The following is a 17600-nucleotide window of genomic DNA, read 5'->3' on the forward strand; positions in this document are numbered from 1 at the left end:
ATGCACTTTTTCCCCCCAAAATTTGGGAGGAAAATGGGGGGTGCGTCTTATAGTCCGAAGGTAGATTTGGCTGGCTGGCTGGCTGGCCGCCCGCCCTCCGAGTTTGGGATCGCCCTCCCCCCGGCCCTGTCACCACTTCTCCCTACTCACGTCACGCGATCTTCCCTGGTGGTCTAGTGACGTCGGGGCAGGAAAGAGCCCCCTCTTTCCTGCCCAGCGCGCTGCTCTCCATCCTCCTGTATGCAGCCTGACGGTCTTGGCGAGATTCAAAATGGCCGCCGAGAATTGAAGTCTTGGAGGCCATTTTGAATCTCGCCGAGACCGTCAGGCTGCATACAGGAGGATGGAGAGCAGCGCACTGGGCAGGAAAGAGGGGGCTCTTTCCTGCCCCGACTTCACTAGACCACCAGGGAAGATCGCGTGACATGAGTAGGGAGACGTGGTGACAGGGCCGGGGGGAGGGCGATCCCGAACTCGGAGGCAGGGATTCGGACAAGACGCACCGGAGCACCTAGGTTTTAGAGGAGGGAAAAAGGAAAAAAAAAATTTTCCTATTTCCCTCCTCTAAAACCTAGGTGCATCTTATGGTCCGGTGCGTCTTATAGTCCGAAAAATACGGTAGTTAAATAAAAGTTTAATGGAGGGTAACAACTGAGACAGGTGTCTAGCTTTTGTAATTTGTGCTTCTGTTAGATGTTGAGAAGTAGCCTAATGGTAGAGCAATAGATGGAGAACTAGGAAAGTCAGGGTTCAAATCCCCACTGCTGCTGCTGCTTGTTATGATTTTGGGCGAGTCACTTAATTATCCATTGCGTCAGGTACAAACTTAGATTCCTTATTTCCCCATCAAACCAGTCCAGATGCTTGGTTTATGCCCTCCTACCAGCAGTGATCAGTATATGACTCCTGCACAGCCTGCAGAACTCTGTGTTTCTCAGTTTGCAGCAGGTGATAAGTCAGATCCTGTGCAGTCTGGAGTGGCATTGATAGGACAAATCGGATTGAATTCTTAAATTAGGTTTATTATTTTTTTTTCTAGCAGAGCTTGGTGATTTAACATTAGCAGCCTTAATGGTGGGGGGGGGGGGGGGAATATAAGCTGCGGCTAGGGGTGTTACATTTTTGGGGGTGTTCCCATCTACCCCCAAATAATCAACACAATAAAAGCAGAATAATATTAAGACTGCAAGATCCTTCTGTGAGGGGCTACATGTGTGCCTGTTATATAGTGAGTCTAGAGTACCCAGATGTCTCCTTTTCAGACATCTGAAGCCTTAAGCGAACCTACCCAGAGGGGAGAAGTCTGAACATAGCAGTATGCATTTTTTTTTTTTTTTTTTGCAAAAAACTTTATTAGCAACTCAAGATAACAAATTCAGAGAGTCTTAGCCTCTTGTAATATACAAAAGATGTAACATCAACATATAAACTCCCCCTTAATCTGATTTTTCCTTTTATTTCCCCCCTTCCCCCTCCCCTCACTTTATCCCCCCCTGTCATTCCCAACCTCCCCCTCCTCCCTCCCACAGTATTCCTCATGTAGCTGCATCCTTAGTCCCTTGTCCATCCCCTCCCAAAACCCTTTCTAGGTGTAGCCATTCTTCTGCCTTTGGATTATATTGTCCCCGGCGTCTATCAGTTAGTTTTTCTAAACCCATCAACATATGCAGTTTTGATTTCCAGTCTTGACCTGTGGGCCCCTGTTTCTGCTTCCATTTCACTGCTATGATTGATTTTGCTGCTGCTAGGCATAATCGTTTGAGTCTACATTGCCATTTCTTCCCTTTCCTATTCTCGTAACCCAGTAAACAACACTTGGGATCGTGTAAAAACTGAACACCTGTTGCTAAGGTTATATGTTCTGAGACCAGTTTCCAAAACTCCTGTATTTTCGGGCACTCCCACCATATGTGATAGTATGTCCCCCTCCCTCCCTCCCAGCGCCAACAGGTATCTAGCGTTCCTGGGTACATAGCTCTTATTCTGTCTGGGGTATAGTACCATCTGCTCATGACCTTATAAGCATTTTCTTATACTGATACTTTTTTAACCTCCAGACACATTTTCTTCCACTCCCCTTCACTGAACTCTGTGTTAAGATCTTGCTCCCAGGCTTTCATATAAGACACCTTTACAAATTCAGTTCCTCTGATGTGCTCATACAGTTTGGAGATTCCTTTACTTCCCCAGATTATGCTCTCCCATAAATTCTCAATTTTTTCATTCTCTAGCCAATTACCTTTATGCCAACTGGCCTTCACCATATAGCTTTTGACTTGGAGGTAAGCATACCGGTCAGTTTCAGGTAAATTGTATTCCTGCCTAAGTACTTCAAATGTTTTAAGTTGTCCCTCTGTTGTTAGTTCCCTAAATCTGATCAGACCCTTATCAAACCATGATTTAAATATCTTATTCTCTCGCCCCCCTGAGAACCCTGGCTCTTGTGTTAACCATGCGTAAGTAGATTTATGTTGTGACCCCCTTAATTTCTGCTTGAGTCTCCCCCATAGTAAGAGCAAGTGAGAGAGGAATGGGTTTAGTGTCAAGTTCTTATAGTGGTTTTCTAGGTAGGCGCCCCATAGTAATGCATCTAATCTCCCTTTTTGAACAAAAATCTGCTCAAGTCTGGTCGCGGGAGAGAGGTCAACCTTACTCCAGACTCCAATTTGCCTAAGTTGAGCCGCCCAGTAATACCATAAAATGTTAGGCATTCCTCTCCCTCCCTGCTCCACTTTCCCCCACATTATTTTCCGGGACAATCGGGCCTGCTTTCCTCCCCAAATAAATTCCCCCAATTCTTGTCTGTATTTTCTGCAGCTCCCCCTTAGGGACGTTAATTGGCAATGTCTGAAAGAGAAACAACAATCGAGGTAGTATGTTCATTTTGACTGCCGCTATGCGGCCCCACCACGATAGCCACCCTGTTTTCCACTTGCTAAGATCCTTTCGGATTGCTGCTATAAGTGGGACATAATTTAGCTGATATAATGTGTCAAGGTCTCTCGGGATCTGTATGCCCAGATAGCGAAAACTGGAGTCTGTCCATCTGAAAACAGTTCTCCCCCTCAAATGTTCTGTCTCCTGATCCGTTACTGTTATGCCCATGAGCTCAGATTTATCAAAATTCACTCTAAATCCAGACATTTTCCCAAAAAAATTTAGTTCCTGAATAAGCACCGGTAAGGTTGTCAGGGGTGATCCTATATAAAACAATAAGTCATCGGCAAACAAGGCAATTTTATGCTCTCTCCCTCCCATTTTGACTCCTTTCACCTCTCCTAAGTCTCTAATTCGCTGTGCTAGGGGTTCGATGGATATGGCAAACAGTAACGGGGATAGGGGACACCCCTGTCTCGTTCCCCGCTGAATATTAAGTGTATTAGACCATCCCCCATTAACCTTTATCCTTGCCACTGGCTTTTCATATAACCCTTTCACCCAAGTTATAAAAGGCCGCCCCAATCCCATTTCCATCATGACTTCCCATAAATACTCCCATTCTACTCTATCGAACGCCTTTTCAGCGTCTATCGTCAAGAGCGTCATAGAGTCCCCTCGTCTCTGGGCCCCCCACATCAGGTTTAAAGTCCGCCTAATATTATCTGCCACTTGCCTATTTTGGATAAAGCCCGATTGGTCTTCATGTATGAGTGATGGCAAAATCCCACTTAACCTATCCGCCATAACTTTGGCTAATATTTTCACATCTACATTCAGCAAGGATATCGGGCGATAAGAGCCACATAAGGTAGGATATCTCCCCGGTTTTAATAGTACTGTAATCCCTGCTTCTTGCATACTAGATGGGAGTCCCCTATCAGCAAAACAAGCATTGCCCAACCTGACTAATAGCGGGCCCAGTTCTTGTTGGAAGATTTTATAATATTTAGCTGTATAACCATCTACTCCAGGTGATTTCCCCCCTTTCAAGCCTTTGATAACTGCTACTACTTCCTTCAGCGTTATAGGGGCTTCCAACGTCTCTCTCTGTGAAACAGAGACACATTTTAGGCCTAGGTTCTGTAGATGTGCTCTAATCTCCTCTACAGGAGCTATTGATTCCTTTGTGTATAGGGTCCTGTAAAAACTCATAAATTGTTCCCTAATTTCCCCGTCTTGATGGAATAACAAATCTTTTGGTCCTTTTATTTTGGTAATTGTGCTTGCTGTCCTTCTTTCTCGGAGCCCCCTAGCTAATAGGTTACCTGCCTTATTGCTGAACTCAAAAACTTTCTGTTGCATTAATTGTCTATGATACTCCATTGTTTTCATTTGGATCTCTTGTAATTTTGCTCTCCACTGTTTGAGCTCTATTAGATGTTGCGACTTCCCTTCCCTTTGATGTAATGCTTCTAATCTAGCCAAGTGTCTCCGCACTTCGAGTTCATGGGCTGCTCTTTTCTTTTTCTTATAGGCTCCTTTCCTAATAAGCACCCCCCTCACTACCGCCTTCAAAGCATCCCACAATATCCCCTCGGTTACATCACCTGTGTCATTCAATAGAAGATATTCTTTGATAGTGTGCCGCACCTCCTCACAATCTGCCTTCACATCTAAAAGCGATTCATTAAGTCTCCATAGGTGTCCCCTCCTTTGTTTACCTAGCCCATCTAATTGGACCCATACAGCTGCGTGATCAGAGGCATGTATATTTTCAATCTCTGCCTCCCTTATTTCCTCCCACATCCCCCGACTGCACCAGATTGCATCTATTCTTGCATATGTTCCCTGGACGTGTGCATAGTGTGTGTATTGCCTCTGACCCGGATGCTTCAGTCTCCATATGTCTATCAGGTCAAGCTCTCGCATCATTCTGAGATATTGTCGCCCACCGTATCTATCCCCTCTCCCCTGACTTACTGAAGGATCGAGTGATCCCATCGGTTGGTTGAAGTCACCCCCCATTATCACCACTCCCTCTACAAAAGATATTAATCTCTTTCGAATCGTGTCAAAGTATTTTTCCTGACCAGTGTTTGGGGCATACACATTTATAAGAGTGATGTTGCGATTATTCATTTGTCCCTTAATTGCAAGACATCTCCCCTCCTTATCCTGGTATACAGCCATTTTTTGAAACTGCAAGTGTTCTTTCACATATATCACCAACCCTCCAGTTTTATTCCCCCTGGAGTCGGCCAATGCTGTCCCTTCGCCCAATCCTTTATTCAGGATTAGAGACTCATCCTGTTTTCTAATATGGGTCTCTTGCAGCATAACAATATCACATTTCATTTTACGAATCTCCTGAAAAATTATACTTCTTTTACCCGGGTTGTTTAATCCATTGACATTCCATGACCCAATTCTTAAACCTCCTGCCCACCCCCCTTCCCTGAATCCCCCCTCCCCCCCATTCTGCTCCCCCCCCTCTACTCCCCCCACCAATTGGCTGACTAATGTGCTTTCCAGTTTAATCTAGAAGGAAGCTGGTCACCCCCAGAGCAATGACATCCCATCTCACAACTATTAGACCAAGACTCTACCCCAATACCAACTTTAACAACAACATGTACTCCCTTAGGTTTGATTTCCCTTTGAACCCAACTCTTTTTGCACTGCAACAATCTACTCGCTTAGTGCAAAGAATACTCAATTTAAGTCCATACTCAGTTCTTCGCTGCTTCAAGTCCCATCGTCCTCTCCCATTTCATCTCTCTCTGCACAGGGTGATGGGCGACTTTTCCTCCCTTCTACCGTCTGCCAGCCGCTCGTCTCCTTCCTCCGTGGACTGCGCTGGGATTGATGTTTTGCCTCTTCAGTTCTTGGGATGTCTGCGCAGCCCATCTCTCTTAATATTTTCCACGCACCCTGGTGTGTTTGAAGGCGACGAGTATTGTTTCCCACTGTAATTTGTAATCCAAATGGGTAAAGCCATCGATATCTCAGTCCGGCTTTCTGAAGATATGCAGTGACTTCCTTGAAGTCTCTCCGTCTTTGCAGCGTTTTCCGTGCTAAATCCTGGAAGATCTTAATTTTCATCGTTTTCCAATTGATCTCTCCCATCTCTCGCGCTCTCTTCCAGACTTTCTCTTTGGTGGTAAATTTGTGAAAGCAGGCCACTATGTCCCGTGGAAGCCCTCCTTTTGGCGATCCTAAGCTTCTATGTGCCCGCTCCAGTTCAACCGGGGCCTGCACCTGGCCCTCTGTTATATTGGGATCTTGCTGTAGTAAAAAGGCACAAATCTCTTTTATTACTTGCCCAGAGTTCTGATATTGCTCTTCTTCTGGAATGCCTCGGAAGCGCAGATTACACCTTCTTGTGCGGTTCTCCAGGTCTTCCAGCATTAATTCTAAATTTGCCTTGGATTGCTGCTCTGCTTTAAAGGAGCCTTGGAGTTCCCGCACTTCTGACGAGAGCGTCTCAGTCCTCTCTTCGTTCTCCGCCAGTCGGGTGCCTATTTCTTTAATTTTGTCATGCAGTTCTGCTACAGCAGATTGAATGCTCCGGCGAGTGAACACCATTTCTGCCTTCAAATCCTTAAACCATCTTGTAAAGTCCCTTTTGCTGAGCTCATTTTCATTTTCCAGCTGCTCCTCAGGGTCTATGTCCGACTCGCTCTCTTCGGCCGCCATCTTTGCTCCGCGTGTCCTTAGACCCGCTCCGGCGTTAGCGGTCGTCTTTTCAGCTGTGAATTTAAATTTTGCCAGTTTTTTTTTCGCTGCCATTGTAAGCGCTAGCGTTATGTTGCGTTAGAGAGTAATTTACGCTCAATTAGATGAGGGAAAGCTCGTTTTTGCTCTCGAGATAGCGGAGCTCACCGATTAGGCTGCCATCTCCACGGCTGACGTCACTTCCTCCTTCCAGTATGCATTTTTTAAGGGTCTGGTGCCTTGAGAGTTGAAATAGTGGCAGAAACTCCTGCATGTGTGCAGGTGAACCTCTGTCATGGGAAGCACTGCTTGGTGTGTAGGCTGCATCGGTCGGAGCAGACTCAGGGGGCCGATTCCCAATTTGAGAGATGGCACACAGTTCCCTGATGATGGCCTGATCTAGAGAAGGAGGATCAGATGGCCAGTGCCATTTTTGCCGAGAAACTTCATAGTTTTTGTGATCCAGCAGAGGGAGGCAGGGAGAGGAGTATTCTTCCCTTCGGAAGGGAGAAGTAAGGAGAGTTCCCATGTGGATAGCATGGCAGAGGACAGTGCAGCCCTGTTTTCCCCAGAATTTATACTGCTGCTTCATGGGGCCTTCTGAATTTTAGATTCCACAGCTGTTCCAGCGTCTTACCCCACCCCGGCCCAAAGCATTCAAGGCTTTTTCCCTGAAGGATTTGGATGAAGGTGTTTTGGATGGGGGTCAGCAGGGAAGACTTTGCAGTAGATCTGGAAGATAAGTTGGGGTCTGCAGAATAAATTCTTCAACTGGGTGAGGGTCCCTCTGTGGTTTGTATTTTCCACAGGGACAAGCTATTTGCCCTAATTCAGTATCTTCTGTGCTTAAGATTTCTTTGGAGCATCCTTTGTTGGATCCCTCTCAGGACCCTCTGTTGGCGGGCATTAGGAAAACTTCTAAGACCTTTCTCATTGTCCATCGATTCCTGACATAACTTCCAAGGAATGGGAGGTGCAGGTTGCAAGTTTTTAGTATCGGCCGCTCTGTCTAAACTGTATCCTATTCTTGACGAGGTGGATACAGTGGTTTTGGCTATGACTCAGAAGACCACTATTCCAGTGGGAGATAGGGTGGCTTTAAAGAACCCTTTGGATCGCAGGATGGACTCTCTTAAAACAGGCCTTTGAGGTTTTGGGTTGTGGTGGTTATGTTGCTCGAGCTTGCCTTAGATGGAATCTCTTTCTCATGAGATGGTCCAGTCTGGTAGGGAGGTGTTTTTTTGGCAGCAGTCCTAGTGGAAATGGGAGGAGCCTACTTGGCAGATTCCTTATTTATTTTATTAGGATTTATTTACCGCCTTTTTGAAGGAATTCACTCAAGGCGGTGTACAGTAAGAATTTATCAAACATGAGCAATAGACAATTACAGCGGTAAAAAAAAAGTATGGCATGGTATACTACTAACAGTGTCAACACAATACGTAATAGAGCACTATACTTGATAGTGAAAGGTAAAGCAAAGATGTAATTTGGGTGTCTGCAAAGAACAATGGTGCTGTTGGTGACCTTTTAATTTGTGGCTTAGGAACTGGTCAGTGGCTGTGGCTTCTAAGACCCAACATAGTTAGATGCCCTTTAAGGGTAACCAGCTATTTGGAGAGGAGTTGGAGAAGCTAGTTAAGTCCTTATCAGAGTCGATGGTACCACAGTTATTAGAGGATTGCACTGACAGCTGGAAGACACCAGGCAGCTGGGAGCATTTTAGGAAGTCAGGAAGGTATAGATCAGGTTGACTCGGTAGTACACAGCAAAATTGGGTCACCTTTCATAATTGGCCCTTTTGATAGAGCTGTAGAGAAGGTCATGAGTTCTTGGGCACCAGGGCGTTGGCAAAATGTTCTCAATGAAGGTGTGTGGGCCTAGCCTCTGGTTGTGCCTGTGGTTAGAAAGTTGTGGCTGTTTTTCCAGAGGTGAACCCACATAACCAAAGACACTTGGGTCTTGGAAGTTATTTGCAACAGCTATGCACTAGAGTTTGCTTGGCCTATGCCTGATGCCTTTATAGTCTCCCTGTTGGTCTCAACCCAAAGTGGAGGTGGTCAAGCAGACCCTTGACAGAGTTGTTCAGCTAGAAGCAGCGTCTCCAGTTCCTCCAGGGGAAAAGTATATGGGGTAGTGGTTGATATATTTTGTCACTCTGAAGAAGGAATGCACACTTTGACTCATTCTGGATCTCAAGGGAGTCAACAGATTTCTCAAAGTTCCATCCTTTCAGAAGGAGCCCCCTCAGGTTGGTGATTGTAGCAGTACAGCTTTGGGAATTTTTAACCTCCCTGATTCTTACAGAAGTCTACCTGTACATTCCCATCAGGGTGGTGCACCAAAAGTTTCTGTGTTTTGTTGTATTGGGTCAGCACTTTCCGTTCTTAACTGTGCCCTTCAGGTTTGCGATGGCTCCTGGGATCTTTTCCAAGGTTATGGTTGTTGTAGCAGCTGCCCTACACAAGGAGGGGATCCAGGCCAAGTCTCAGAGTGGAGTTTACAAACTATGTAGCATCGTTGCTGCAGGAGTTAGGCAGGGCTGTCAAACTTCACCAAAAGTTACCTGCAACTTTCACAGATCCTGGACTGTCTTGCAGCCAAGTTAAAATGCACATCTAGGGAAAGTGTTTCTCTCAGAGCCTAGAATATTGAAGATTCAAGATCGGATCCACGGATTTCTAGTGCTTCGCAATTGAACCGCATGGCATTTTCTTCAAGTGCTGGGATTCATGGCGGTGGTGATAGTGCCTTGGACCAGGCTCTACTTGCATGCATGAGAGGTCACTGCTCTCTCATTGGTCTACCTAGACCCAGGAACTGCAGATGATTGGGAGGCTCAGACATATGAAATGGGGTCTTGCCAGTCTAGCAAAAGACAAGAGCTTGAGTGTTTCACAGTGGATGATCCTGATGACAAATGCCAGCTTGTCTAACTGGGGAGCTCATTGCTAAGGCAGATAAGTTCAGGGCCAGTGGTCTTCAGAAGACAACTGCAAGTCTGTCAACTGTCTGGAAACTGAGGTAGTACATCTGGCAGTCTTGTAATTCCTTCCATTGCTTCACCAAAGGGGTGTACAAGTTCTTTCCAATCCGATGACAGTGGCCTATGTCAACAAAAATGGGGAAACCAGGAGGCTGAAAGTGACAGAAGAAACGCAAATGCTGATCAGTTGGGCAGAAACAAACTTAGAATATTTCTCGGCAGCTCATGTGCCAAGAGTGCAAAATGTCCAAGAGGATTCCTTAGCAGGACAGCCATAGATCCTGGAGAATAGTCTGGGTTGGGACACCTAGTTGATATTAAAATGCTGGGGACTCCCAGTCATGGACCTGGTAGCGTCCAGTCTAAAAGCCCAAGTTCCAGTCTGTGCAGGGACTGCAAAGCAGCCAGCAGGGGATTGTTTTTTTTTATGTGTTTCCTTCATGGCCGCTGATACGAAGAATCATCCAAAGGACAGAACACCATTGAGAACTTGTAGTTCTGGTGATCCAGACTTGGTCAAGAAAACTGTGGTATGGAGAACTGATGAGGCTCAAAGTGGAGGATCCTCTGGTAGAGCCCTTTGACAGGCTTCTGGTACAGGGTCTGCTGAGAATTGCAAGCATATCTGTTTTGTTTTTTTTTGTCTTATGGCATAATTATGGGAAGGTCTTAGTTGAATAAAAAAAGATACTCTCCTAGGATTGTAGACACTTTGTTGCACTCATGAAAATTCTCAACTTCCTTAGCATAGGTATGATTTTGGTGAATTTTTGAGGACTGGTGTAAGGTGAGAAAGGTTGCTCAGCTGAAGGCCTTTGATTCCTGAGACTCTCAAACTTCTGCAGGTTGCAGCCTTAGCACCCTTCAGAGGCATGGTTAAGGAGAGGTCCTTGGGGGCACAATAGGATGTGATCCAGTTTTTGAAGAGGGAGTTGCAGGCCCTCTCGTGTAGGCAGCTATTTGTGGTGGTCTCAAGGGAAAAAGTTGAGCATACATTGATGCCTTCTTTTCTTCCTAAGATTGTGTCACTTTGTCATCTAATCTCAATAGTTTATCTCCTCGCCAGTATTTATTTTAAAAATGTATATACCACCTTGTAACTAAGTGGTTTCCATAAAAAAAAAAATTCATATTCAACCACAAATACAAAAACATTACTCCGTATCAAACAACAGACTCAAGAATCGGGGGCAGAGCCAGAGACGGTGAGAATTTACAAGTTGGATGTTGATTGTGTCCTGCAGGGTTTCTTAAGCCAGTCCTTGAAATGCACCAAGCCATTTAGATTTTCAGGACACCTATGATGAACTTGTATATGAGAAATTTGCATACAATGGAGATGGTGCATGCAAATCTCTTATGCATATTCATTGTGGGTATCCTGAAAAACTGAATGGCTGTGTGTGTCTTGAGGATGGGTTGAGAACCCAGGAAATTGGATAGACTATTTGTACTCTTCAAAGGAATCCAGAAAGGTGAAGGGGTTTTCAAAGCTGCAGTAGCCTCTGCATATAACCTCTGAGGCTACCCTGTTTCTGAAGTATTGCTATATTGACAACCCATTTGACTAGAGGGCAGGTGTCTTCTTGGGTGGAGCATAGTCTCATTCTGCCCATTACATGATTGATGTCTTGACTTGCAGTGATGGGAGCTAAATCCCCAAAGGTAGGGCTGGTCCGGCCCCACCTTACTTGAATAACTACTTTGGTACAGTCCAAGCATCTGGACTGGTTAGTGAGACGATGAGGAAGACTAAAGTAGGTCTTACCTGCTAATTTGTTTTCCTTTAGTCCCTCCAAACTAGTCTAGGACCTTCCCTGGTGTGTATTATGTGAAGAATGATGTGGAAGGAAAATTGGTGGTGGACTGGCTGCTTGATTGTGTTACTTCCCCATTAAAAAAAAAAAAAATCCTAAAGAGAAGAGAAACTAGTAGTAATGACTGACAAGGTTGGTATTTAAGGTTCGTGGCTGGATAATTTAGTCCTAGTAGAGAGAGTGAGGGTGTGTGGGTTGTTTTTTTTTTTAAATATCCTGCTTTGTTAGTATAAATGCTGAGAGGTTTGTGGGCTGCACAGGAGTCTTGTAGAAAATCATCACAGTTAATTCTCAGTCTCCACCTGCTGGTAGGAGGACATAACTCAAGTATCTGTACTGGCTTGGAGGACTAGAGGAAAGCAAATTAGCTGGCAAGACCTAATTTAACCTTGGTAAACCGCCTGGAGACAGGAAAGTACCTACTGTACCTGAATTTAACTGCAAGCTAAAGCCAGATCTATGTCTATATGCTCGGAAGGTCAATATGTACTTGTTTAATACTGTGTATGCCTTCTACACTATAGACATTAGTAGCCCAGTCTTTTTTTTTTTTTTTTTCTTATTTTTATGGTCTTCACTAAAGCTTATTTGTCTGCCTGCCTTCTATTGTGTGCTACTTAAAAAAATAAAAACAACTTGTTTATCTTTTCAGATCCCAAAAGGGTAATCACTTATGATGAAGCCATGGATCGTCCAGGTCACTGAAGACAGCAGGACAGACTACTGCTTCTCACCTGTCTGCAGCACTGGGGCTGTTCTTGGAGAACAGATAAAGGCCTTCATGCTCCTTCCTGATCTTCACTGTAGCGGAGGAATCCTCATAGAATCATGGAATAAATTTATATATATATATATATATATCTATATATCTCTATATATAGATGTATATGTGACTGAAAATAAGACTCCATACTGAATCAAAAATTCAACAGACTGTGGAAATAGTTAGTTATTTAACCTCTGGTACTGAGTAGGGTTTGGGCGCTTCCCTCTTCTCCCCTCACCCTCATTTTAGTCATTTTAAAGAGCAAAAGCAAAAGGATTATTGAAATTGGATTTCAGCCACAAACCTGGTTCTGAAGTTGCTGCTATTCTTAATCTGGGCAACAAAGAACCCAGTGGAGAGCCATCAATACTTTATGGAGTCTGCCCTGAAACCTGCACTCAACTGTCACAGGAAAAACAGGAGGATTCTTTAGCTCTTTCTCCCCATCTGTTGTTTTTGGACTTTTTGTTTTAAACCCTATGAGAATGCTGGTAAACACCTGAAGCTTTTAGGTCTGTCCTCATTTTTCCAGTAAATACATTGCATGTCTTGCCAGAACTAAAACAGCCAATCAAGTGCTGAGGGAAAATCCATTGGTCTTAACATGCATCAGATTTGGGAACAGATTGCAATTCTAGAACTTTTTTGAGTTGGCATGGTTCAGTTCTGCATTGGACTTAACTGACTAGTTGGTTTATGAGTTTGTTTTAAAAGAAAAAGAGAAAAAAGAAAAGAAAGGGGGGGGGGGTAAGCAACACAAGCAATCTGTTTAGGCTATTAATATATTAAGAAAAAATATATATATATAAAATACCTGTTAACACACTCTTGTGCCATTATGTAACAGGGAGTGAGAAAAATAACTGTCTTCAAAATAAGACCTTTTAACTATAGGTGTCACTTTTTTTTTCTTTTTCTGGAATAACAAATGCCCTATGCTTGTTTTAATCTGTTCTAATTGGAAACCTGAAGATGCCAGTTAATTTCTGTTTATCTTTCATCCTGAGTACAGTTCTTTCTCTGTTACAAATTTTTTACAGAACACAATTAAAGTTGCAGTAATGCCTGCTGTTTTCTCCTTTAGTGTCCAAACTTAAGGCTTCCTGTCATTTGCTCTCAGGCAGTGCACAAATCTGTACTTGTGTACCATACTTTATAAGAATGCACAAGCACAGATCTGTCTTTACCTCTCCTTATGTTAACAATATAGCTTGTTGGTACAGGCTAATTTAACCTCTGAAATCGATCCATGTACAGGTGCAAAAAAACACAGCCCCTGAAGATCAATGAGAATAAATTTTATTGCCAGAGCGAAGCTTGCTTGGATTGGGACCTCGATAAAAGCAGTTGGATTATTCATTTCAGCTTTTAAAACTGTTGGAAGTATTTTTTATTTTATTTTTGTAACATATTACGGGAGCCTGTGTAGGGTGCCTTGGAAGGAACAATGTTGTTCCTGTCCATACACTTCATTTTTATAAGTTGAGACATAGCATCTTTTCTTTGTTTTTCTCCTTTAAAGTACTTGCAATACAACTGATTTCAGTCTTACCTAGTGTTAAAAGCTATAGCTATTAATTGCCAGCAGTGCACCTTTGAAAGAATAAATAATTTTGTTGTTCCAGTTCATTTGGAAGTTTGTGATTGACCTAGTTCAGACCATTTTTCCTAGCAACTAAAGAAAACTAGAACAACTTAAAGATGTGATTTCCCCTTATCATACCCTCAGATGTTTACAGATGTACCTTGCATTTATTCTTCTTGTGCTCCCATTTTAATAGAGTTGAGGCTGTGTGCTTGTTTACCAAAATCAAAGATTGTATTAAGGACCTGTTGCTAGCAGAAACAAATGCATTCCAGAGCTTTAAGACTGTCATAAGCCAGAAAACAGCCTTTAAATGAATATGGTTAAAACACCTTCAGGATTTAAGGATGTTTTCTTCCCAGTTTTAGTTTGAAGTACCAGATGTTGCTCCTGTTTTAGGTATATGACTTTGAAAAGCAAAGGAATTGTGGGATGGGTGGGTATAACAGGGTGATCATCTGCTCCTTTGCATGCTAATTTCCTCTGTTTCATTTATGGTCATTATTGTATGGTGGCAGTGTTAAGACAGAATTCTGAGGGTAAAGTTTGTAGTTGGCAGATGTACATCTTGAAAGTTCTCTTATTTTCTTGAAGAAGTGATTAGGGGATACAAAGAATGCAGATTTTCCAGTTTGTGTTACTGTTTTTAAGCTCTGTAATGCCTCTCTCTTATTTTCTTACCTTTTCCCATAGTTTCTCAAGGTTAGAAACATCTGGAATGGCTTGTGTTTCAAAGGCAGATCCTCAGTGCCTCATATTTAGTTAACTCCGAATAACCTTAAGGTGAAAATGGAGCATTTTCAAAATTAAACTTCTTCTTTCTCTTTTCTTTGACTGTTTTCCTGTTTCTGCCTGTTCTCAAGGAACTGGTAACAGTAGCTCTGCCGTTGCCTGCCATTGTGCATTAGTATCCAGTCTCCTGTTAGCAATCATGGGGTTCTAACAGCATTGCCAGGAGCTTTTCTTGGAACCTGTGTATGGGTATAGCAGAAAAGCTGGTACTTTTGGAGCCGGCGAAGACAATGGGGTACTGTGTCTCGTGATTTTTTTTCCTTTTTCTTTTTTTGTGCTGTCTGGTAACACTTTACACTTGTCTGCAAATTTTCTTCCCATCTTCTCAATTCCTTACTGAGCACTTATTAAAAAAAACAACAAATCTTAAGATCTAATATGTCTGGTCTGGTATTATTGTATATTGAGTATGTTATGTGTGTAAATATATGAACTGTAGTCTGTATGTGACAACGTTTGAATGAATAATTGTTGAGTACTAATACTATTAAGTAATACAAATAGTCTAGAATGGGGAATTACCTACTGCCCAGCTGTGGTCATTTTGGCTTTTATAAACCCAGGAAGGAATGACACATACAAGGCAGGGTAGCCAGCCCTATTTATTACTGTTAATGCTGAGAAGTCACTTATTTTTTATTTTAGTTACATTTGTACCCCACACTTTCCTACTCATGGCAGGCTCAATGCGGCTTACATATTATATACAGGTACTTATTTGTACCTGGGGCAATGGAGGGTTAAGTGACTTGCCCAGAGTCACAAGGAGCTGCCTGTGCCTGAAGTGGGAATCGAACTCAGTTCCCCAGGACCAGAGTCCACCACCCTAACCACTAGGCCACTCCTCCACTCCCTCCTTTGCCCCAGGTACAAAATAAGTACCTATATACAGTATATAAACCCTTTTGATTGTAACCACAGAAAGGCAGTATATCAAATCCCATCCTCTTTATCCTTTAGCTAAATTCATGATGTTTTTAGAATTTGAGACCAGGGACCACAGTGGAGAGATTAAATGAATTCTTTGCTTCGGTCTTCACCGAGGAAGATTTGGGAACTGAATGAAATCTCTATAAACCTGGAGGATGTAATGAGGCAGTTCTACAAATTGAAGAGTAGCAAATCTCCTGGACCAGATGGTATTCATCCCAGAGTACTGATAGAAATGAAAAATGAACTTTCGGCACTATTGTTAGTAATATGTAATTTATCCTTAACATCGAGCGTGGTACTAGAAGATTGGAGGGTGGCCAATGTAACGCCAATTTTAAAAAAAAAGGTTCCAGAGAAGATCCGGGAAATTATAGACCGGTGAGTCTGATGTTGGTGCCGGGCAAAATGGTAGAGACTATTATTAAGAACAAAATTACAGAGCATATTCAAAAGCATGGATTAATGAGACAAAGCCAGCATGGATTTAGTAAAGGGAAATCTTGCCTCACCAATCTATTACATTTCTTTGAAGGGGTGAACAAACATGTGGATAAAGGTGAGCCGGTTGATATTGTGTATCTGGATTTTCAGAAGGCGTTTGACAAAGTACCTCATGAAAGACTCCAGAGGAAATTGGAGAGTCATGGGATAGCAGGTACTGTCCTATTGTGGATTAAAAACTGGTTAAAAGATAGAAAACAGACAGTAGGGTTAAATGGTCAGTATTGTCAATGGAGAATGGTAGTTAGTAGGGTTCCCCAGGGGTCTGTGCTGGGACCGCTGCTTTTTAACATATGACCTAGAGATGGGAGTAACTAGTGAGGTAATTAAATCTGCTGATGGCACAAAGTTATTCAAGATCGTTAATCACGAGAAGATTGTGAAAAATTACAAGAGGACCTGGGTAACTGGACGTCTAATGTAAGCAAGTGCAAAGTGATGCATGAGGGAAAGAGGAACCTGAATTATAGCTACGTCATGCAAGGTTCCACGTTAGGAGTCACCAATCAAGAAAGAGATCTAGGTGTTGTAGTTTGATATGTTGAAACCTTCTGCTCAGTGTGCTGCTGTGGCTAAGAAAGCAAATAGAATGTTAGGTATTAGGAAAAGAATGGAAAACAAAATGAGGACGTTATAATGCCTTTGTATTGCTCCATGGTACGACCACACCTCGAATAGTGTGTTCAATTCTGGTCACCGTATTTAAAAAAAGATATAGTGGAAATAGAAAAGGTGCAGAGAAGGGGGATGAAAATGATAGAGGATGGGACGATTTCCCTATGAGGAAAGGCTAAAGTGGCTTGGGGTCTTCAGCTTGGAGAAAAGATGGCTATGGGGAGATATGAGAGGTCTATAAAATGTGTAGTAGATGTGAAACGTCTGTTTGATCCATAGGCTGGGTGAAGGCAACGTGTGCAGTCAATAGCCCCCAGGACCTTGGGCATGCCAGCGATATTGTAAAAGTACTGCTTGATCCTCCTCCGCTCCTCTTCCCCCCTAGGGTGTGTAATGTGCTTGTGAACACATTTTTTTCAGGGCGCATAGCACCTGCAACATAGAGCAAAGGGGGAGGGGGTCATATGGTGTATTTGGTAATGCAATTTTTAAACTCATGGCTCGGGAATGTGAGCAGTCCTGAAAATGAATATAAGTGGATAGCAGTAAGAAAGATATGAGAAGGGGGTGTAACAAAGGGGGGGAGTAGGACAGAGCAGACACCGTGGACAGAAGAGGGGGAGGGGGTAGTGCAAAAATCAGAGTGTTAGATGTCTTGAAACAGTAGACTGGTCCACGCTGCTGTTACCCGAAATGTCCCTGTGGCAAGGAACTGCAGAACAATCAGCAACTTCACCAGCCCAGGTACTGCATGGGATCTTGCAGTGGGTGGGTCAATATCAGCGCGTATTTTCTTGTACAGCTCCTATATAGCCGGTCTGGACAAGCGGTAGTCGTCTACTATTTTCCTGTCTGACGTGTCTTCCAAAACCACCCTTGGGCGGAACACACGGGGGTGGAGGCGAGGGCGAACGTGGGCAGGGTCTTCATGACCCGGTCACCTCGGCTCCTGTCCTGGCAGCTTGTTGCCTCCCTGCAAAAAAGTCCAACTATGCCAAGAAAAATCCACCA

At 43.4% G+C, this 17600-nt stretch overlaps 1 protein-coding gene across 1 annotated transcript in view; it reads left to right on the top strand.

Moving 5' to 3' along the window:
• NUFIP2 (nuclear FMR1 interacting protein 2) overlaps positions 1–14917 on the top strand; it is a 55881-nt gene extending 40964 nt beyond the window's left edge. Inside the window, exon 4 of the mRNA XM_030222361.1 lies at positions 12050–14917. Within this exon, the coding sequence (XP_030078221.1) occupies positions 12050–12102 (53 nt within the window). The 3' untranslated portion in view covers positions 12103–14917. The remainder of the gene's footprint in view (positions 1–12049) is intronic.
• The last annotated feature ends 2683 nt before the right edge of the window (positions 14918–17600 follow it).

Source organism: Microcaecilia unicolor, chromosome 13 (genome assembly GCF_901765095.1).
Source record: "Microcaecilia unicolor chromosome 13, aMicUni1.1, whole genome shotgun sequence".
Taxonomy (NCBI): Eukaryota; Metazoa; Chordata; class Amphibia; order Gymnophiona; family Siphonopidae; genus Microcaecilia; species Microcaecilia unicolor.